Source organism: Silene latifolia, chromosome 9, assembly GCF_048544455.1.
Source record: "Silene latifolia isolate original U9 population chromosome 9, ASM4854445v1, whole genome shotgun sequence".
In the NCBI taxonomy this organism is placed as follows: domain Eukaryota; kingdom Viridiplantae; phylum Streptophyta; class Magnoliopsida; order Caryophyllales; family Caryophyllaceae; genus Silene; species Silene latifolia.
This window is the reverse complement of record NC_133534.1, coordinates 148,098,919-148,121,995: the sequence shown is the minus strand read 5'-3', so window position 1 is coordinate 148,121,995 and position 23,077 is coordinate 148,098,919. Positions and strand designations below refer to the sequence as shown.

At 39.1% G+C, this 23,077-nt stretch overlaps 2 protein-coding genes across 2 annotated transcripts; both read right to left on the bottom strand.

Moving 5' to 3' along the window:
- Positions 1–18,539: 18,539 nt before the first annotated feature.
- On the bottom strand, positions 18,540–21,132 carry LOC141601738 (uncharacterized). Its single transcript, XM_074422039.1, has 4 exons — positions 20,484–21,132; positions 19,833–20,426; positions 19,291–19,677; positions 18,540–19,201 (listed from the first exon to the last, which is right to left on the bottom strand). The coding sequence occupies exons 1-4, from the start codon at positions 21,130–21,132 to the stop codon at positions 18,540–18,542; spliced, it is 2,292 nt and encodes a 763-aa protein (XP_074278140.1).
- Positions 21,133–21,204: 72 nt separating this feature from the next.
- Positions 21,205–22,560, bottom strand: LOC141601737 (uncharacterized). The gene is made up of 3 exons (XM_074422038.1): positions 22,053–22,560; positions 21,767–21,960; positions 21,205–21,492 (listed from the first exon to the last, which is right to left on the bottom strand). The coding sequence occupies exons 1-3, from the start codon at positions 22,558–22,560 to the stop codon at positions 21,205–21,207; spliced, it is 990 nt and encodes a 329-aa protein (XP_074278139.1).
- Positions 22,561–23,077: the final 517 nt, after the last annotated feature.

Sequence of the window (23,077 nt, the reverse complement as noted above, 5' to 3'; positions counted from 1 at the left end):
TTATAAATCGATGATTGTAGTGCGTTTGATTTGTGGAACTACGAGCTCGGTTTGATTCTGTTGATAACAGATACGTAGGCAGCTCTTTAAAAGAGTACAACCGACCCTTCCTTTAAATAAAATGAAATTTAATGCAGAAATTGGGAATTTTAATAGATAGTAAGTCTTATTAAAGATCGGGCGATGCCCATTACATCGTTCAAAAGAAAAAAAGGAAAACAGCTAGCAACAAATAATAAGTAGTAGTATTAAATAATAGATTGGAGTCGAAGGCTCCTACATCTTCTTTTTCCCTTTGCCTTTTGGGTCACGTGACCGAGGCTCCTGCAGAGGAGGGGTAGTTACGTTCTGTCTAGCGCGCTTCTTAGGAGGGATCGTCATTTCCTCCCGAGGGCCCAGCCTATCTTTTACACTCAAGCGAGGACCAAGCCTCCCCTCCAAGGCTGAGCCCGAGTGTGCCTTTGAACCCAACCGTTTCCACACACATGTCGCCTGTGAGTCAGTCTTAGAAGTCTTCTCAGTCTTAGTTTCAGGTCCAGATGCAGACGAAAGATCGTTAGCAAAGAAGTCGCGATCGTCGCCTTTGTCATAATATTTGATGTCGACAAGCTCATCCTTCCGACACAAGTCCTTACCTAATTCGGTCTTCTCTTTAAGCCATTTAGTATAAGACGGGGATACCCAGGTAGTCTGAAGGCACGCAGATACGTACCAAAGACGCCTTTCGTGCCACCTCTCGAGCCAATCATCATATATAGAGGAATTCAGCTCTCTTGCTCGTCCCAGAACAGCCTCACACTTGGGAATTATTTGTCTACGGCCCATCTGACGCAGGACGCGGTCGGGGTAAATGTGAATAGACCTCTCTAAACCCAGAGTTGCAAACGCCCGGTCTTATCATCTTCCGGAAGGATAGTAAAAGATTTGAGGCGAAGCCTGGGCATGAACCAAAGCAAAGGGCGCCCTCCCCCCCTCGTCGGCTTGTTTCGCCAATAGGCAATGTCATTTTGATACTCGTCTTCATACCGCTTGGCACGCATAGTCAGCGTACGGGCGAGATACGAGCTGGGCTCACGCGGCGGGGCGAAGAGCCAAAATCTCTCGCAAAGCCACACCTGAAAAAAAAACATGAAAAGAACGAAAAAAAAGAAGAAAAAGAAAAAAGAAAAAAGAAAAAAAAACGTGACAAAAAAAAAAAGAAAAAAAACGTGACAAAAAAACGAAACGAAAAAAAGAGAAAAAAGAAGGAAAAAAACGGAATTGTGGCAGGAATCGTGGCAGAATACAGCAAAATCGTGGCAGAATGCAACAAAATCGTGACAAAATCGTGGCAGAATGCAACAAAATCGTGGCGAAATATAAATAAATCGCGACAACAACACAAGAATTGTGGTAAAAGGAAAATCAATCAAGGATGCGAAATCAGGAGAATAGATTTTGTTACCTGCAATAGACGGGAGCATCCCGACCAATCGGCACCAGGGTTCATTTTCTTGGCATCTAAACCCCGGAGGGTTTCAGCGAGAATAATCCAGGAAGGGTTATGTCCCGTCTCCATCTGAGACACAATAGACAAAAGCTTCGCTTGTCCTACACATGTTGTCTTGTTCATCCTACCTTCGAAGACATAAAGGTGTAACATGATCAATCCAAAGGCCCTGCGGCAGTACGCTGGCAGTAAAGTACTGTTTCGCAAGATACAAAATTTCCGATGAATAGCAAGAAGGTTGACTTCGTCACCAGTAACTATCTCCTCAGACTCCGTCCTGGAAAGGCCAAGGCAGTCTAGATATGTTCCACGCCACCCCGAATGAAATTTTGGTATAGCGGTATGGCCTCGCATCCCATCCTCCCGGGCGAGAAAACTCTTCGGGTAAAGGCGATCTCCCCCTCGGAAAAGCAAAAACATGGTTACAAGGATCCCAATAGCTAAGGCGGTATTCCAACAACGCAGTTGAAGGGGGATCTGGCGTAAGGGAAGTAATTGCGCCAGTTGAGCGGTCTTTAATTCTTGTCTCTCTGCGCCAGTGAAGTCTGTCTCCCACGCTTGCATAGCACTAGCTAGATTATTCATAATGATTTATGTTATTTGCACCAGTTTGGGGGAAAGCAGAATAAATTTGGCAATACAACTCTTCCTTATATATAGAAAGTATAAGGGAAGGAAGCATCTAGGATGACACCCCTAGGGTGCCGTTTTTCCGAGCCGTGTGGGCCTTGGGTCGCGCGCCTCTTAGGCCCGCCCAGTTCACACCAGTCTTTGGCACGATGCATCGGGTTTTCGCACATCTATCGCGTTTTGGGGAGCGCCGGAACGGCCGATTTACATTTCTACCCTCGACAAGTCCATATTTGAATTAAAGCCCGTGCACACTTACGGTTTTATTTTCTTTTTTTGTTTCGCGGTAGCGGGCTACGCCCACGTTGTTTACGAGTCATATAGAATGTCTGAGTCGCATTTCATGCTAACCTATCAAGGTCCGACTTCAAAATTTCAAAATCTCAAAAACTTTTTGCGATTTGTGGATAGATGATCCAAGTAGTAGAATCTTTTCGGGTCGATGGCCCAATTATCCAAAATTTCAAATTCAAACTTCGGGTCGATGGCCCAATCATTCAAATTTTCAAATTCAAACTTCGGGTCGATGGCCCAATCACACAAAATTTTCAAATTCAATTTTCGGGTCGTTGGCCCAATCATTCAAAATTTTCAAATTCAATTTTCGGGTCGATGACCCAATCTTTCAAAATAATCCAATTTCAAGATCGATGATCCAAATGTGCTTATGTGATGATTATTGCTAGTACGTTTTTGTGTTCCAATTATAGCAGGATATGCTTCAACTGGGGGCTCTAAAGTCTTCGACTTTAGAGCCATTGCAAACAGGGGGCTCTGAAGCCGTAGGCTCCAGAGACCATTATCAAGATGTAAAGGATGACATCCACCAAGAATTCAATTCGATACAAGAGTATGAAATGGAAGAATTCCGTAGCTGAAAGCAAATGAGGAAAGCGGCGGCAACCTCCTTGGAAAGTCCCGTCCCGTTCGGACAAGTGCCAGCAGATGATAAATTTTGGGCAAATGTCAGCAGACGATGAATTTTGGACAAACGCCAGCAGATGATGAACTTTGGGCAAGTGTCAGCAGTTGCCGAACTACGGCGCGGGTTTGATTCCGTCAGAAACGGATACGTAGGCGCCTAAGGATAAGGCTCAATCCACCATATATGCAATTTTATGGCTCGACGACCAACGACGATAATTTGACACAACAGAAGCGAGAGTCAATCCCCAACGAAGTTTCAGGTATGGTCTCTTCTTATGGTTGGCGAGCTTATATACGCAAGTCTAATGGACTATAAACGACCCGAAGAATCCTCGGGTCGAGAGGGACCTGGGGTATACTTTGACTTTCGCCTTGTCCAAGCCTCAGTCAAAGTGGGGGCTCTGTAGATATCCGTATCCGTCGATATTGGAATTTATAGAGAACCCGACAAACACCCGATGATGATAGGACACATGTATTCTTTAGTTGTCATTGTCATTATTTGGGTTCGTTTTACGATGTAGAATGGGCGTCGTCGATGAAGTATTTTATTATTTTAAATGATATTTAAATTAATGTTTTTTTAGTGAGTTCATTTTGTTATTTTAAATGATATTTAAATTATGGCTTTTTTTTAGGTGAATTCAATTTATTTTATTTTATTTTGAATTTATTTTCCCAAGTTTATTTTATTGAAAATAAAATAAATATTTGATTTGAAAAATCATTTTTATGAGTATATTTGATTTGAAAAATCATTTATTTTAATGTGTTAATTGATTTGAAAAATAGATTTAAAAATCGAAAACTCGTTTTAAACACACGTTTTTGAGCTCGATTTTAGCTCGGTTTTTGAGCCCGTTTTCTTTACGAGTTGGCACGAATATCGAGTACACTAACCAACCTAAGCCTCTACCCATCCAACCCAGTTCGAACCCCCATAACCACGGCCCAAATTCCATCCCAAACACCCCCCAAACAGCCCGCATATACACGAGCGGCCCCCTGTTTTTGCTCAAATCCCGAGCCCAAAACCCGCTCCAAATACCACCAAAACCCGTACCCATTAACCCTAACCCATACCCTAGTATCCTACCCATATTACCCTAGCTTAATCACCAAGAAAACCCCTCTCAAACCCTCACAAAAGCTGCTGGACAGCAGCTATGCGTGAGCAAGCCCGACTGCCTCTCCCTCTCTTTTACCATACTTTAACTCCTTATAAATACCACCCCTTCACAATACATTCATTCCTCTAAGTTCTCCCCACATCCCACCATCACTCACAAGCTTTAAACCTCAGAAACAAACCCTAATTGCCTCTCAAAAACCCTCCACAAAACCGACATACAAAATGAAACTGTTTGTGTGTCCTCCTCGAAAAACAATTCGTTCCTCCCTCAAACCTCCGTCAAAACTCGATTTTCTTGTTCCAAATTAACCACATAACATCCATATACACATTAGACAAAGATTTACGAGCCAAATTGCCCTTGAGAGTACACGAAATCCCTCGAAAAACAGAGTGTTATACACTGTTTTTCGTGTTTGTTCTGTCTGTCGATTCTGTTTGTGCTCGTTTTTCGTGCCCAATAACTCAAAACGAGCAGGGGTTGCTTTAAGATCTCTGTTCTCCTCTCTTTCTAGTTTTCAAAACATCTTTTAAATCGAATTTTCATCGTGAAACGAGGGAGAAATCGCTGTTTGAAAGTTGCTGTCCAGATTCGATAAAAACGCGTGTTTGCTTTGTTTCTTCGTCGACGACGGCCTCTCGAGATAAAATCTACCATCGATTACGACCCAAGACGGTGTCAACGATACATGTAGGTTGAGGGTGCATCAAATCCTCCTCTTTCTCCTTTTTTTATTTCGTTTTTATGTTTGTTTTTCTTATACTTTGTTTTGTTTGTTTATCGCTTTTTATTTATCGTTTAAATTAACTATGAAACTAGTTTAGTCCGAGTATGAGTTAAAGTACCACCATGAACACCCGCGTTGACTTGAGATGGGAAAAGAAACCGCTACATCAGTCGGTCGTACACCCCCGTCTCATTTACATATCCTCGTGTTCAAGGTAGGGCATAAATAAAACGAATTTCTAACTTCCGTTCCTCGCTTTTGACCCTTTGTTTGTCTCGGCCAATTCGACCCACCTTAGGACCCGTTGCATGTTAGTATGACCTCTGATTGTTAACATATAACTCATTTAGATGACATTAGATCGATTTGATAACCTAATTAGACACATTAGGGTACATCGACATAGCTTTAAAAACCGATTAACAATTCTGTAACTTAATTGAATTCATCTTCCCTTTCACTAATTTTCTCGCTAGCATGGAAGTGCGTGCTTAACACCTTTCCATTTGCACTCGTTGACGATTTAGAATTGTACCTAACCTAGTTTGTATTTATTTAATTCAATTTGTAATTAATTAACCTTTAATTTGTTTTATTTATTTTTAATTTTTTAAAAGTCGTTTTAATTATCTTTTATGGTTCAAAATCTGTAAATTTAATTTAATGAATTTTTTCGTAATTTATTTTACAGATTTCGTAATTAAAACATAATTAACTTTGCTTTTCTACAAAAACCGTGCCTTGCACAGTGCATCGACTTGATCGTGCATCGCACGGGTCCGCGCGATTTTAGTTTCTTTTCTTCTTTTGTTTCTTTAATTGTTTACTAATCCTATTTTAATAAATATGGATTGGTGAATAATTTTAATAAGTTGGGTTCAATTTAATTAATAAGTTGTACCTAATTTATTTCAAGCCTTTGTACTTATTTATTTTAATTTAATTAGTTTAATTCTAATCTGATTTGTTTATTAACTAATAATTCGGCTAACATCTTTAATTAGTCTAACTCAGCTTTAGCTTTTTTGTTTACATTTCTTTCGTTTATTAAGACTTAATAGTTTAAGTTGTATTTTGTTAGTTTGTATTGTAATCTGAGTCAAAGTAATTACGATAGTTGTTGTAATTAGATTGAGTTGTAATTTATTTCTCGTTGTGTCGGCACGAAATGCATGGGTTGTAATAGGATAGATCCCAATGGCTCCCCCATTCCCCCTAAGCCTTGTTTGCTTTACATGTTGTTAGATCAATCAACCCACATGCTAAATTACAACTTTGACAAAGTTAGTTTAGTTGCATCTAAATCGACATAGAAACTTCACATGTTAGGGTTAAAACGATGTTTGCATTTCATATATCGTAGTAGCTATGACCTTGTTTGAACTCCGACACTTGACTTAGTAGAGGCCGTTATCGACGGGCGGGGTTGGGTGTCCTTATGGGCTTCCCAACACGTACCCTCACCCCTTACTCAAGATCTATGGTTTGTGGATCCGTCTAAATACCATTGGATTACGAGAGTCATTCAAATCGAGTGATATAGGGTACAAGTCTTTATCTTTAATCACTCGTAGTCGATTGGCTTTATGCTTTTCGATGAAAGGTGTAAAGTTGACTTGAACGGTTCCAAGTTCCCAAAAAACTTGGTGGCGACTCTAATATGTCTTAATTCGATTCGAAAGAACCTCGAGTCGATTATGCCTGGTGTGGATCCCGCGGATGCAGTTCCCGAGGGCCTTGTCCACAAAAGGAAGTCGGGATTAGGTCAAAAACTCTCCTTTGTCATACACTCTTCACCGTTAATCACTTTTTCTCTTCCCTTTAATCTCTTGATTTGCTATTGGATTGATCTTTACGCCGGATTGCTTTAGATTGTAATCACTTTTCTCTCTTAATCTTAATCTTTTTGTTTGTTTGCTTTAAATTCTTGCTTTCTCTCTTTAATATTTCTGCCCTAATTTAGTTTATGCTTAATCATCTTTATTCCATCATGCTTTTGATTAGTATGCTCATTATTATTATTGTTGACACCATTAGTAGTATGAGTAGCTAATTTCTTCTATGTTAGGACTAGGGAATCCATGGTAGGATTGTGACGATGTAGCGAATTGACTAGATGGTTTACTTGTGAGAATCTGCCCCATAGCAATATAACTGTAACACCAATTTAGTTGAATGCATGGTTCTAAATTATTTTAATTTTGTTAACTTTGTTCCTGGATCGGAAGATTGGAATAAACAGACCTGCTATGAATAGTACACTAACCTAATGAGGACGGAAGTTAAGTTAGTGGAAATCTAGGATATAAAGTGGACCGGAAGTAGGGCTGTTCACTCAGTGGTCCGGACAAAAGACCAGACCGGACCGGACCATTTGGTCCGGACCAGACCAAACCGAATTTTGTTTGGTCCGGTCCACGGTCCACCTATTTACTCTACTATGGTCTTCGGTCCGGTCCTGGACCAACCCGAATAGACCGCGGACCGGACCATGGACCGAAGTTATGTAATAAAAGAATTTTTAAATTTGTAATATTATTGATTTTATTTTCTACTTTGTTTACACGTATTATAAGATGTGTAATTATGTAGTTAAATCTCGTAAGAAAATAATGTTGTTTATTTTGATCATTACGAACTTCTCGAGTTCTAGTTTTATATGCTAAAACATGTCAATGACAATAATATTTGGTCCACTTTGGTCCGGTCTGGTCCGGTCCACGTATTTTTATGGTCCAGACCGGACCGGACCAATATTAATATGGTCCGGTCCTCGGTCCACCTCTTAACCCTTATTTCGTCTTCGGTCCAGAGTGTTTGGTCCGGTCCGGTCCGGTCCCGGACCAATGAACACCCCTAACCGGAAGGACCTTACCCTTATCCTTCTCACAGTAGATTGTCTAGGCTTTTTGCAACTGAGTCGATAAACTGCCATGGTGAACCGAAATCCTGACATACTCTCTTTTATCTGATCACTTTTATCACATTTTCTTGCTTTATTGCTCTTACTTTATTTCTCTTGCCCTTAAACCTTTAGTAGTTTAGAAAAAAAAAACTTAAAACCCCCCATTTGTGACCTAGAGAGACGGATTTCAGATAGATACCTTGCCTCCCTGTGGAGATCGACCCTACTTATCACTAGCTTCTGTTAGTATATTTAGGTATTATTTTTGATACTAAACGACGGTATCAAATTTTGACGCCGTTGCCGGGGAGGCAATCAGCCTATTTATCAGTTTATTTTCGTCTTTCTTCCGCCTCAAGGGATTTATTCCTTGAGGCAGTTCTCATCTTTTTCCTTTAAGTGTTATTTTGATAGATCCTACAGGTCCTACCTAGACAGGATTCTAGGAGAAAGATCGTCAAAGGGAAGGCTTGAGTACCTTTGACCCTTCTACCAAGATGTCTAGTGTCTCCCGAATTATAGCACAGTTTGAAGCTCAGAATGCAAGATCTGGCAAGCTGGAGAGTAAACAGTTGGAGTGGTTCACCTCCGCTCCGTACTACGGCACAACAGGTGGTCCACTGTAAGAGATGTGGTACTGCGGGGCACGAAGCTATCATTTGTCTAGCGAACGATGATGTAGTCTATGCGTTTAGGCGGCGTAGACAAGCTAGTCATTCTTCTGCATATGTGCCGCCACATCCATTTCAGCAAAGAGGCTATCAAGAGTCTCCATCTATTTGGCCGCCGCCACAACAAACTCCTCCTCCTCCTAATAAGCAGAAAGAAGAAATTGCTGAGTTGACGTCTGTAGTGAAGGCACTTGCCCTTCAAATGCATGAGGTTGTGCAAGCTAAAGACGCCATTATCAAGAAACTTGAGACTCAGTTGGCCCAAGTAATTGCTGAGCAAACTTCTAAGCAACCTGAGACGGTCTATTCTATTCGCACCTGGATTGATACTCCCTATGAAGGACCGATTCTGTCTATTAATGCTGAAAATGATGGCTCAGATACTGAGGATACCGTTCAAGAGGGACAATACGATGCAGTCTCGCCTACCCATGCTCAATCATTCGATCGAGAGCCCTACTTTGCTCGATCGAATGAAATTACAGAGGAAGTACTCGATCGAGAGGGTGAAAGCTCTCTATCGAGCAATGAGGAAAATCAAGTCCTCGATCGAGTGACACAAGTTGCTCGATCGAGTACAAATGCTGAAAAAATACTTAGATCGGGTTACATAAGTGCTCGATCGAGTAACTTTTTGCTGTTAATAATAAATGGTCGTCTAAATTTATTTCAGACGATAATTCTGCAATTAAGGTTAATTCCTTTGTTACTTCTTCTGCAGGAACTGATGGGTTGACAGACCCAGGAGGTGGGCATCATACGTTGACCTTGGAGACTGGAATAGTGTGGATTGATGAACCAGGCGGAGGATTGGACGAGGCTAAGCCGTACAAGAAGACAGCGCGAAAGAGAGCCAAAGGTGGAGGCCATTATGCTGCAATAAGTTGTTGTTCTCCTGTTGATGCGATGGTATGGAGGCCTAAGGTCAAGCTGATGGACGCTGAGGGGACATCATTCAGTTAAAAGCCTTGGCGTGGGCCATTAATATCTGTCGTTGGATGATAAGAAGAACGTCGAGCTGGGACCTATCTGAAACTAGCGCTGTCCGGGAGGCAACCCGGAATTTAAATTTCTTTTTAGTTGATTTTCGAACATTTTAGTTTTGTTATGTGCTTAATAATTGGTTTACAAACCATAGACTATAAACAATTTTAGACTTGGTTTTTGGTCGCCTTTTGTGGTCTGCAGGTACCACTCGATCGAGTGTTTTCATTCCTTTCGATCGACCATTTTCGCAGCTCCTGTTCCTCGATCGAGCGCTATATCTTCTCGTTCGAGTTTCTCTGCTTTGATTCGTTTCCATTGGCATTGCTATGAAGCTTTTAGCGACCTCCCATGTTGCTGGCTGGTTTGGGGAGGTCTCTAATTCGCGTTATCTTGTAAGTTTTCCGCATCTACACTCTCTCTCCTTTTTAGTTTGCATTTTATTTCCCTGTTTTGGGTATAATGTGGGCATTGTACGGTTTGGTTTGGGGAGGTTATGCATCCATATCTGTGTCTGCATCTTGTTTTTATTTGCATTTCTGTTATCACGTTTAATTTCTGTATTAATTGCTTGTTTATTTCCATAAAAATCAAAATCCCATAAAAAAAAATTCAAAAATTAATAAAATATTCACGTTTATTTTTGCATATAGATTGAGTCGGAACGGTAGATTTCCGTGATGACATTGCACTGTAACTTGTCATTTCTACTTGAGCCTTGCACTCTATTGACAGTTATTAGCTGAGTCTTACGCATACCTACGAGTTTTTGTTCAAATTTAGCTGACTGTGTAGACTTGACCTGATAAATTGGCAACCTACTCTATAATTTCTGAGATTTAGAGCCTTATAACTGGTGACATTCATGACCGGTTTACATAGGAATTGAGAGTAGTACTCCTTGCATAGCATGTTCATCTTTTTGCACATTTATGACATTCGATTTCTTGTCAATTGCATAAATTCGGGTTTGTGGTCGGTGTCACACGCGGGGAGGTGCTTGCAAATTTCCTTTTCTTACATTTTTCACCCATTTAGCTCCACTTAAACCAAATTTAGCCTTTTTGACCCATTAGCTACATCCGTAATTAGCCTGCCTTGTCAAGCTAGTTTAGTGTGACTGTTGTGGTATTTTGATCCATGTTGCGAGTTTGGCTCATTTTTATTGTCTGGAGTTGGTAGGAAAATGAGAAAGGATGAAGAAAAGAAAAAAAAAAGAAACGTGAAAAAGAAAAAAAAAGAAAAGGACACGTGAGAAAAAAAATAAGAAAAAAAAAAGTTAGAAAAAAAATTGAAAAAATGTGTGAAAATCCCACGTGAAATCAGAAGAAGAAATAAGTTGAAAATTTTTGAGTTTGGTTGAATAATAAGAGACCGACTGTGCTTATTTTTATCTTGTGACGGTCTCACTCCTCCGTTTTATTCATATATTTTTTAGGAGATAGTGTATTGGATAGTGAGATATGTGCCAAAGAAGGGCACCTGTGCTTTATTTTCTAGACAGCTAAGATTCGGATGGTCCCATATGGTCTTGTTTAGGAACTAGCTTGACGCTTTACCTCCACATTTCCATAATCTGTTTTACCTTTTCTCACCTGTAACCTCACTTTCCCATACTATTTGTAAGCTCTCGGCTGTGACGAACATTGTTGGTTGGAGTGTATGCGTAGTACTTGAATCGTCAATCATTTTTGTTGCATGCATGTTATGTAGGTCGCAGTTTAGGTGAGTGATTGTTTCTCTTTCTCTCTTATACATATATAATTCACCCTTTGCTTCATGAGAGAAGAGTGATCACGTGAGAGTCCAATTTTGTTGGTCTTGCAAGGTCGATAGGTCAGCTTTATTTATGGACATCTTATAACTCGTTTGCTTGTTGACCGTCGTAGTTGTAATTGTTGATTTCTGTTGCCTTAAATTGGTTCAAGTAGACAAGTTATAGCTAGCCCTGAGTTTTCATTTCCGTTCCATTAGTTTGCATTTAATTTTCTTGGGGACAAACAAAGGTTTGGTTTGGGGAGATTTGATGCGTGCATTTTATATACGTATTTCGTACTTCATTTGCACGCATTTTTATGCATTTTGTGTAGTGTTTAGCTACAAATGTCCCCCGGATTGTCTACTTTGGTTTGTCTTGCGTTATTTGTAGGTATGAACCAGAAAAGAGCATAATCAAGCTTAATACATGTCCCTATGCATGCATTTATGAGATGAGTTGAGTCGGAGCTTGGAAATTACTAATTATGATGCGCAAAGAAGTAAGATAGCTAGGTGAGCAAAGGAAGAACTTCAAATTGCTAGTGCCTACTTTGAAGAGCCATATCTCGAGTTCTACAACTGATTTTCAGGTGATTCCAATTGAAGATGAATGATTGTCCTCTTAGATTTCCAACGCAAGCGGAAACGCCCTGTTTGCCCAAGTAACGAAGAAATGGCAGCCGTTTGAATTTCAGTGCGCGAAGCAGAAATTGTGCGCTAGAAAGTACTCGATCGAGTACAATTGTGTTTGATCGACTCCTTTTTCTACTCGATCGAAAGTGCCTTTTTGATAAGTGTTCGATCGAGTACCTAAATTACTCGATCGAGAGGTTTTAGTTTGGATTTGCTCGATCGAGTGATATAAAGTTACTCGATCAAGTGATTAGCTTATATACTCGGGATTTTTATCCCGTGTTAGGTTTATTTTATGTTAATAATGACTTCCCTATATAAAGGAAGTCGGGATTAGGTCAAAAACTCTCCTTTCTCATACACTCTTCACTTTTAATCACTTTTTCTCTTCCCTTTAATCTCTTGCTTTGCTATTGGATTGATCTTTACGCCGGATTGCTTTAGATTGTAATCACTTTTCTCTCTTAATCTTAATCTTTTTGTTTGTTTGCTTTAAATTTTTGCTTTCTCTATTTAATATTTCTGCCCTAATTTAGTTTATCCTTAATCATCTTTATTCCATCATGCTTTTGATTAGTATGCTCATTATTATTATTGTTGACACCATTAGTAGTTTGAGTAGCTAATTTCTTCTATGTTAGGACTAGGGAATCCATGGTAGGATTGTGACGATGTAGCGAATAGACTAGATGGTTTACTTGTGAGAATCTGTCCAATAGCAATATAACTGCAACACCAATTTAGTTGAATGCATGCTTCTAAATTATTTTAATTTGGTTAAATTTGTTCCTGGATCGGAAGATTGGAATAAACAGACCTGCTATGAACAGTAGACTACCCTAATGAGAACGGAAGTTAAGTTAGTGGAAATCTAGGATAGAAAGTGGACCGGAAAGACCTTTCCCTTATCCTTCTCACAGTAGATTGTCTAGGCTTTTTGCAACTGAGTCGATAAACTGTCATAAAGAACCGAAATCCTGACATACTCTCTTTTATCTGATCACTTTTATCACATTTTCTCACTTTATTGCTCTTACTTTATTTCTCTTGCCCTTAAACCATTAGTAGTTTAGAAAACAAAACTTAAAACCCCCCATTTGTGACCTAGAGAGACGGATTTTAGATAGATGCCTTGCCTCCCTGTGGAGATCGACCCTACTTATCACTAGCTTCTGTTAGTATATTTAGGTATTATTTTTTATACTAAACGACGGTATCAGCCTTTGCCATTTAGAAATGGATTTAATTCATCTTTCAAAGTCCTCTTAAAAATGAATTCAACATTTTATACATTAATTTAGGATATATGTCTCAAGGCCTATTATTAGCTATTTTGATATAATACCTAGTTCAACGGTTTACTATATCGAATAATTACTATTTTTACTATATTACTACTTTTAGTAACCTTTTATATTTACCAAATTTCTATTTTTAGAATGTTACTATTTTTATTAAGTTCCTACTTTGAGAAGGTATTTATTCTAAGTAAGATTCTATTTATAGAAAGTTACTATTTTTTAGAAATTGTCTTCTTGGAAGGTTTTCCTTTTAAAGGATTTGAATAATGAACACTTTTGAGGTGGTTTTGAATACTTATGGAACAGTTATGTGTGAGGTTTAGGATAATAACTTAGGATATGCGTAGTTGTGCTTTCAGCTATACAACTGGTGTTACCCTGGAGTGATGCATCAGTGTAATAAGTTGTTGCCATTAGCTATAGAACTGGTGTTATCCTGGAGTGATGCATCAGTAGTCGAACTGGGTGTGAAGTCATTCCAGGAGTTGTGTACATATCTTAGACTAGGGCCTCGTGCCGGTGTTATCCTGGAGTGATGCACAGTGGGGTAAGTCGCCGCCCTATTATAGTTGAGTGGTATTATGGTACTTTAGCATAGTCCTGAGTGAAAATCAATACTAAGACATTAAGCTGGTTTTCCATAAGGAGTATTTGATATTGTATCTTATACTTTAATGTTTTTGGACTTTATTTGGATTTTCAATTGTTCAATTGCTTATTTATGTTTTAACGTATTATGATGTACTGAGTTTCATATTTCAAGTAATTGTGGTTTTAGCATTGCTTATTCAACTTGATGAAATGTGGCTGGGAGAACGCCTGAGTTACTCCCCACTGATTGTGGCTGTTATGTTTATAACGTGACAGGTGTTGGTTTTTGCTGGGGTTCAAGTGAGAGCTAGCGAGTAGTAGATCCTACTCTTTTGTTTTTATTTTTCTTTTGGATTTTTTTACACACTTTTGAGGTTTTAATTTTTAGCCCTTTTGTAAAAGTGGCATTTGTATCGACTTACCGTTTTGGGAATGTTCCCATGGATTATACTTATTTTAATCCAAGTTTGAGTTATTTAGTTTATCATTGTGATTTAATCCCATTCAACAGTGTTTCCGCCATTGTTTTGTACTAGATTTTGTAGGGGATTACTGTTGGTATCAGAGCATACTGCTCCCGACGCTCACACTTTGATCTTAAGGCAAAAAGACTAAAAATGACTTGACGAGTTAAAAATATGTAGTGAGAGATGAGTAGAAACAAATAAGGACTTGTTTGCTAGCTTATGTGTTTGTGTAACCCAATAACTAGCATTGAATTTATGTCTTGTTTCCCCGAAGAAGAAGATGAAGGGACGAGAACTTGGTGGTGCAAGGAAAATACAACGGTGGTTTCCAGCCCAGATTCAGTTTTGCTCAAGCTGCAAACCAAACGACCAAGAGTAGTCTCAAGTTTCACGATGTTGCAGTAGACTAAGAGATGATTACAATGTGGATCTTGTGGGATTTATCTGAATGCATCCCTTAAAAATAAGGACTATAACGAATTTATAAATGATGAATGCGAGTCATAAAATAAATTACATAAACAAAAGGGTAGAGAATTAAGAAACAACCTTTGGTCCTTGCTAATTCGGCCTAAGAACAATATCCCAATGATATTCGCCTATTAGTTGCACCCAAGATGCTCCGAGAAATGCCCTTTGATTTTGCTAGAATCGATCCAAAAATTAACTGATTAATTTTAGGTTTCTTGTGTTTTTCCGATGAGAGGAGGCAAGAATTGGGAAAAAGAAAATTCGGTTAAAGAGAAATCCCCTACTCTCCTTATAACCGAGTATATGGAGTAGATGGGTTGATTTTCTCTTCCAAATTTTCGGCCCATAGGAACCGAAATAATAAGGTTTAAAATCCTTATTTTCGGTTATTCCAAAAATGTATAAAATGTGTAAATTGTCATCTAGTGAGGATCGAACCCATGACCTCTTGGTTTGAGTACCCTTACTATTACAACTATGACACATTCATCTTGTTGATATTAAATATAACCGATTACATTTAATTACGAATTAACAGATTAATTCGTCCAAGCTAACATTACATACATTTAATTAAATATAACTTATTATATTCAATTTACGAATTGACATTTAATTCGTCTCAACTAATATTATTTAATCTTCATTAAATAATTGTCTCACCAACACATTGACTAACTGTTTAGTCATATAAGGCATCAATGTGATTATATTTCTATAACCACTTCTCTCAAACACATCCTATAGGTGTGACCTTTAGGGACCAGTTGATCACCGCCATCTGTATGATAATAACGTCAAACTTTCTAGCAAGCCAACCGTTATTAGGTAAACGTTAATCAACTGATTAAAATACGAAGTATACCCTTGTGATCCTTTAAGAGAATTATTAATGTTATCACACTAATTTGTGGAGGACACAAGCTCCAACAGATCCATCAGTTGGAGCGACCCAAAACTGGTGTGTTTGTTTCTCTAGAAGAACATGGAGTGATCCTATAATCCCCTTGCAACTTAGAAAGCCTGAAGATCCCTTCTTTGACCTTAGATCTTGTTAGTCTGCGATAAAGGTTCCTCTCCCTTCACACTTATAAATCTTCATTTCCTATTCTGGTGAATGAGAATCTCTCTTTACGATTCTCCCTCTTTTGCGGTTTATTCTCTCGAGATTCATTGGTTAGACTAGCTAGTGGTTGGTGAACAATGGTGAAAGTATGTGCCTTTGAGGCTTAGTGAAACCTTGTTACTTATGATTTAAGGATAGTGGGTTCATCTCTAATGCCTCTCTTGTAAGAACTTTTATTCATTGAGGATTAACTTGAATGGTGACTAGTGGATTATGGAGTTAGGTTTTTAGCATATCAGTTGGCTTTGGATTATAGCTAACTTGCATATTCTCGACATTATAAATAGAGACTTTTATAGTAACCATGTATCGTTATTGGTTGATCGAGATTAATCTCAGTTCCGATTCTTATGGATTTAGATCGTTGAGTTCTGTTGTGAGGTTGTGACTTATGAACTTTTGGTTGTGTGACTTAACTTTATCTGGGTTGATTAGAGCTAGTCTTGAGAAAAAGGAATGTCCTTACACAATCGCATTGTGAGGTTGATTGTGTTTACTTGAGAAATGTAAGATCTTGAAGTTGAAGATTGTGTACCTTATGTGCTTATGACTTACCTCAGTAAAATTAATGTTTTGAGGATTTTTGGGTGCGAACTACCTTACATGAGATTTTCAATTGAGGACTTTTAGAACATCGATAAGATTGTGGACTGGTTGAGATAGTACCCCTCGTTGTTACAGCGTGATGATTAGAAATTTGATGAATTGCTAAGAGATCGTTAGCTTCGTTAGATGGTATGTGTGGATGTTAGAGGCATTGTTGCTTTCAGTTCAGAGGATTTCTCATCAAAGATTTGTTAGACGGTGATTTCTATTCGGTGTTTCGAGGAGTCTTATGGATTTGATAACTTGAGGAATTTAGTTAGTCGGTTGGATGTTGAAGTACTTGATGGATTTTTACCATGATGTTTTGAGAGTTGCATAAGTTAGGTAAGATGTTTGGGTGGAAGTTGTATCAATCGATTATCTTGAAGGGTTTAGACTAGGTAGTTTGGCAACTGTGAGCTTGACAACTTAGTTGCCTATTGTTGACAGACTTGGTATGGTTACGATGGATATGGAAAACCTTGGGTTTACTACCAAGAATCTCGAGATGTTTAACCTCTTTTATAACCCTTGAGAGAGCTTTTTAAGGCTCTTGAGTCTTTCCTTCCCCCTTCTTCTCTCAAGCATCTGATTGTTTCAGCTGCTCTCATGTTTTTCGACCTTTGCTTAAGTTTGAAAACTTTTGTTTTGACTAATCGCTAACCTTTTTCTTTGTGTATGTCCATTTTATACAAGAGTTTTGCTCACTAAAAAATTTGGGTTATTATGGAGATTTTAAATTTTTGAGTTTTGACTTCTACAAAAATTGGTTATCTTGGAAATTTTAAAATTTTGGGTTATGATTTTACAACTTTAAACTTTATTTTAGTTTTACTCTTGGTTAGTATTTAAACTTGTTTTGTTTTCAGAATGCCTCAAAGTTTGTTTGTAAATATTCCAGATTTCCTTTTAATAAAGTAGATGATGCCTCGAAAAACATTCAAAATTTGTATTGTTTTGTATTCATAAATTTGATTTGTCCTATGGTTTTAAGTAAAGTTTAAACATCGTCCTCTGGATTTCGACGTTGGTTGGTTGCTAGTACTTGTCATTAAAGATGTCTAATGACCGGTTCGGTACTTGCTAACGTTTGGTTTGAGATTTGATTTTTCAAATTTTAACTTGCCTTAATCATGGACGACAGGATTCTTGTTCGCGACAGGTATTCTCTCGTTCAATGAGAAGAGACAAGTAATTTCTAATAGTTCGATTTAGAAAACTGGTCATATAGACCACAAAAAAAATGGCTTTTGGTTTGATAGCCGAAAAGTTATAAAAAATCTTTGTTCTTTAAATCTTGTTTTTCTCCTTTAAGTTTCGAGGACGAAACATTTTCTTAGTGGGGGAGGTTGTAACACCTGCCATTTTTGGTTATCTATAATATATTATTATTATTATTATAGGATGCGCGCTGCTTTCATTAAAAGGAAAATAAAAGTTTACATGAAATTGGTGGGGAGCCGAGAGACAATCTGGGCTCCCACACCCTTAGCAACAGCAAAGCTAAGTCTAGTAAAAATGTAAGCGGCCACCCGAGCCCCCGCATCCTGAGATACCGAGAATTTCTGGATCTGCTTGAGCAAGGCAACAACATCCGAACCCAGCTCCCCAAGTGAAGAGAAAGAGAAAGGAAGGAAACCATAACCCGCTGTCGCGCACAAATCCCCGTACTTAGCACACTTACGCTGAGCAACATCATCGACAACCCGGCCAGGCACAAAATCCGTCATCCCAGTCTGAGTCAAAGGAGATGACCTTGTCAAGTCAACGCACACATCACGCCCTCTGTCCCAAGAATAAAGCAACAAATCTGCAGGACGAAGAGAGCCACCATGCCCATCAACCAAACCGATATCAACCTCCTTTCCCGCATTATAATTATTATTATTATTTTTTTTTTTTTGCTAAAATGTAAGCTTTCATTCATATCAAATCAGCAATACAAGTACAACTTTAGAGTAATGCCATATTTAGTGCCCATATTACAAGAAATGCACTCTATCTAACCAACTTCTATCATTAGGCGAGACAATACTAATATGACAGGTTTGAAAATGTCTCTTTACTACATCTATGGCTTGCCTTGCAACTACCTTTGGAGCAGCTACACGGCCAAACAAGCGAGCCTCATTCCTCTGCCACTAGATTAAATACCAGGCAGCCAGCACCACAGAAGTGAGGATACTCTTCTTATGCTTACTCCATCTTCTAGAATTAATCTGAGCCAGGACACCAGACTGCCCAATAGAACACTGCAACAATCCTGCAATTTCAGTGAGCACAACTCTGTAATAAACACAGTCCTGAAACAGATGCAAATAACTCTCAATATTCAGGGCACAGATGCAGCACCAGTTATCATCAGCAACTCTATACTGAAATAAACTGTCCTTCAGCATAAGAGCCTGACTAGAGATAAGCCAAGCCACAAAGGAATGCTTAGGGACAGCCAGGGGGCACCAAATTGGCTTGTACCAAGTTACCTCATCTCTATGCTCCCTAAGCCAATTATAACAGCTCTTCACAGTGTAACCCCTTGAACCAATAGACCAGTCACCATCAACAAAACCAGGACTAATAGTATCCTTAACTTGACACACCTTCCTCCAGTGCCAACTAGAATCACTACTAGGAGAATAAGAAAACCAAGGTCTATCCTTCAGATACACATGATGGACCCATTGCACCCAAAGCTTGTTAGGTCTCACAGATACCCACCATAAAAGTTTACCAATAAGAGCTAGATTCCAAGTTTGACTGTCTTTGAGGCCAAGACCCCTTTCTCTCTTAGGAACACAATTTTCTGCCAGGCCAAAGGTGGAGCTTTATGGAATTCAGAGCCCCCTTCCCATAGGAAATTCCTACAGATAGCATTAACCCTATTCAAAACACCCTTTGCCAGAACAAACATGGATGCCCAATAAGAATGCATAGTAGAAAGCACAGAGCTAACTAGGATCAATCTACCAGCATAAGAAAGCTGCTTGGCACCCAGGCTCCTTATCCTTTCCACAATTTTATCCACTAACACAGCACAGTCTTGCTTAAGTAATCTGCCTGTAGTGATGGGAACTCCCAGATATTTGAAAGGGAGCTGTCCTTCACTGAAACCAGAGACACTCAAAATATCCTTTTTCAAGGCATTATGAACTCCATTGAAGTACACACAAGATTTCTGAGGGTTCATTCTTAACCCAGAAGCATTAGAAAAGGATGAGAACCCTCTGAGCAAGACCATCATAGAAGTGGCATTCCCTTTGCAGAACATAAGGAGGTCATCTGCAAACATTAGATGAGTACGCATTAAGGATTTGCACAAGGGATGATACCTAAAAGGCAACTTGGTAGTGGCACATTCCAGAATTCTACTTAAGTATTCCATACAAAGAGTGAAGAGGAGAGGAGAGGAGACATTGGATCACCCTGTCTCAAACCTCTCTTTCCCTGAAAGAAACCAAAAGTATCACCATTGATTGCAAGAGAGAATGTAGCACTGCTAACACATTCCATGATCAGATCCCTGAGCTGAGGAGGAAAATTAGATGCCACCAAATTCTCCCTCATGAACTTCCAGCTTATAGAATCATAAGCTTTTATGAGATCAACCTTAAACATGCATTTGGGGGTACAAGATTTCCTGCTATACAGCCTCACAAGGTCCTGACACACCATAATGTTCTCAATGATGCTTCTGCCCTTGATAAAACCCCCCTGATTCAAGCTGATTAACTCAGGCAACACCTTAGCCAGTCTAGTACAAATAATCTTGGAAATACACTTATAAAGTACGTTACAGCAAGCAATAGGCCTTAATTGATGAACATGAGTAGGCCTCTTGCTTTTAGGAATAAGTGTGAGTACAGTGGCATTGATTTGTTTCAACAACTTCCCAGTTTTAAAGACATCTAAAACAGCAGTGCTCACATCAGTTCCAATCACATCCCAGGAGTCTTTATAGAATGCACTGGAATAGCCATCAGGCCCTGGTGCTTTATGATTAGGAATAGAGAAGAAAACATCCTTCACTTCTTGACCAGTAACAGGAGCTAACAAGATATTCTAATGACTAGAGGTGCATATACTACCCTTCTGAATGACTTTAAAATTCACAGAATCAGTGTATACCTCAATTCCCAACAGCTGCTTATAAAAGTTCAGAACGGACTCCTTACTTGCCTGAGGGTTAGTCTGAACAATACCATTCATATCAGTGACGCTCAAGACCTGATTCCTTATAAATATACTCTTAATAACTCTATGGAAAAATTTAGTATTCCTGGCCCCATCTTTACTCCAAGCAAGTTTGGCTTTCTGACTTAAAAACATGGAACAAGCATGCTGCAGATCATGATACTCAGAAAGGGCTTGTTTTTCCTTTTCCAGCCAAACAGTGCTACTGGGATCCTCTGCAAAAGTAGACTGGATAGATTCCAGTCTCTTTAAGGAAAGCATAGTAGAAGTCTTAATGTCTGCAAAGTGATCCTTATTAAATTGCCTAAGATGATTCTTCAAGTTCTTTAACTTCTTAACAAGTCTAAACATCTTAGTACCCTGAAACTGATCACTCCACCACAAGGACGGATTAGATAAGAAAAGGGGAGATTTACCCCACATGTTGTAATACTTAAAAGGTTTTTTGAAGCAATCAGTCTGACCAGCACATTTCACTAAGCATGGAGTATGATCAAAATCTCCTTCAGGAAGGAAATGAGCATACATATTAGGCATATCCATACTCCATTCTCTATTAATTAAAACCCTATCAAGTCTGCTGTACACCCTAGTACTTGGATCATGGCTATTATTTCAAGTATAAAAAGCTCCCAAAGCAGGACTATCAACTAACCCACACTGATCCAAGCACCTTTGAAAATCATCAATTTCAGCATCACTGCTTTCACCACCAAGCCTCTCAGCATGTGATAAAACACAGTTAAAATCTCCACAGACCATCCAAGGTTCATTTACAAAACCAGCAAACTTTCTTAATTGTTCCCAAAGAGGCAGTCTATCATTGAGAGCATTAAATGCATACACCATGGAAACAAAGAAACTCTTAGAAGTAGCTATATCTGTTACTTTCATGTTGATGCACTGAGCAGAGTAGTCAAAAAAATCCACTAACAATACATTAGGGTTCAAAACAATCCAAATTCTTCCTCCTTTATGCCATCTATTATTTGTAGTAATACTCCAGCCATCAACAAGGATACCATTTATACTTTTCAGAGATAAGGCTTTCACCTTAGTCTCTAGGAGCCCAAATAATGCCACCTTATTCATATGAAGAAACCACTTGATATGTCTTTGTTTGGTGGGATTATTAAGGCCCCTCACATTCCAAAACTCAAGGTTATTCATTCCCCACCTTGTGAGGAACACTACCACTTATCCCAATGCCTACCTTGGGTGTAGAATATTTATTGAGAGATTCCAGAAAGGAATACTGACCAAATCTGTGGACAGTATAACCCTCATCAGCAATCTCCTGTCTACTCAGTCTCACTATAGGTCTTGCTGGAGCAGGCCCAGAAGAGTAATTGCCATTAGGTTGCGAGACCACTGGAGTATTCAATTGGATTTCAACAGGAGAAGGTGGAGTACAACAGCAGTAGTTTGTGGAACAGACTGTGATACAAGCTGCTTACTACCACCTGCTGGAAGAGTCTTAGGTCTCCAAACCTGCTTCTTTTGTTTAGAAGGAGCATTGGTGGCAGGTTGAGCTTTTTTAGCTTTCCTACAGTCCCCAGTATAGTGCCCAATGCCCTTGCACACAGAGCACACAACTGGTTTCCATTCAAACTCAACTGCAACAACCACTAAATTGCCATTTTCATCCAAAAACTTAACATTTTCACGGAGAGTGTTGCCTATTGTTAACTCAATCAACACACGTGCATACCCAATCCTAGTATTGTCCTCAGTAGCTAAATCACATTTGATAAAAGTACCAAACAATCCATAAATTTTTGAGATACCTTTACCCCAAAATTTCAAAGGTAAACGATGCAATTTAACCCAAACAGGCACATATTTCACTTCATGTTTCACAAGTTCAGTATCACTAGTCCAAGGGTTAACTATGAGTGGCTTGTTATCAAATAAAAAGTGACCCTGTTTCAACACAGCCTCTCTAGCAGCCTTGGTTTTGAAACGAACCATAAAGACACCATTGGGGAGAAAGGAGAGTTTGTCTACCTGATGGTTCACCTAAAGACGTCGTATGAAACTTTCAACGATTTCCCAAGGGGGATTGGCTCCTAAGATGAAGAAGTAGACAGAGTTTTGCCAGTAACTTAACTCTGCCTGCACTTCCTCAGCAGTAAACTGAAGCAAGCCAGCCGGTTCCTCTGGTATCGTCGGAAGGGGGACACTTGCAGGAACTTGTTCAGCCTTGTCATCCATTTCCTCATCCTCTTCAGTAACATCTTCCACCAGTACATCCAGATTCAGTGCAGGAACACCAAAAACTTCATGAATATTCTTCTCTTTGTGCACATCTGTACTCGATGGACCTATCACAGTTCTTGTTAAAGCAGGGAATTCCTCCAAATTATCATGAGAAAGCAAACTAAATTTATTAGAATTTTTTTGAGAATTTTTTTGAGAATTTTTTTGCGGTGATTTTCCAGTAATCGAAGACGATTTGGCGGCCGTCATGATTAGGGTTCTCTTTTTT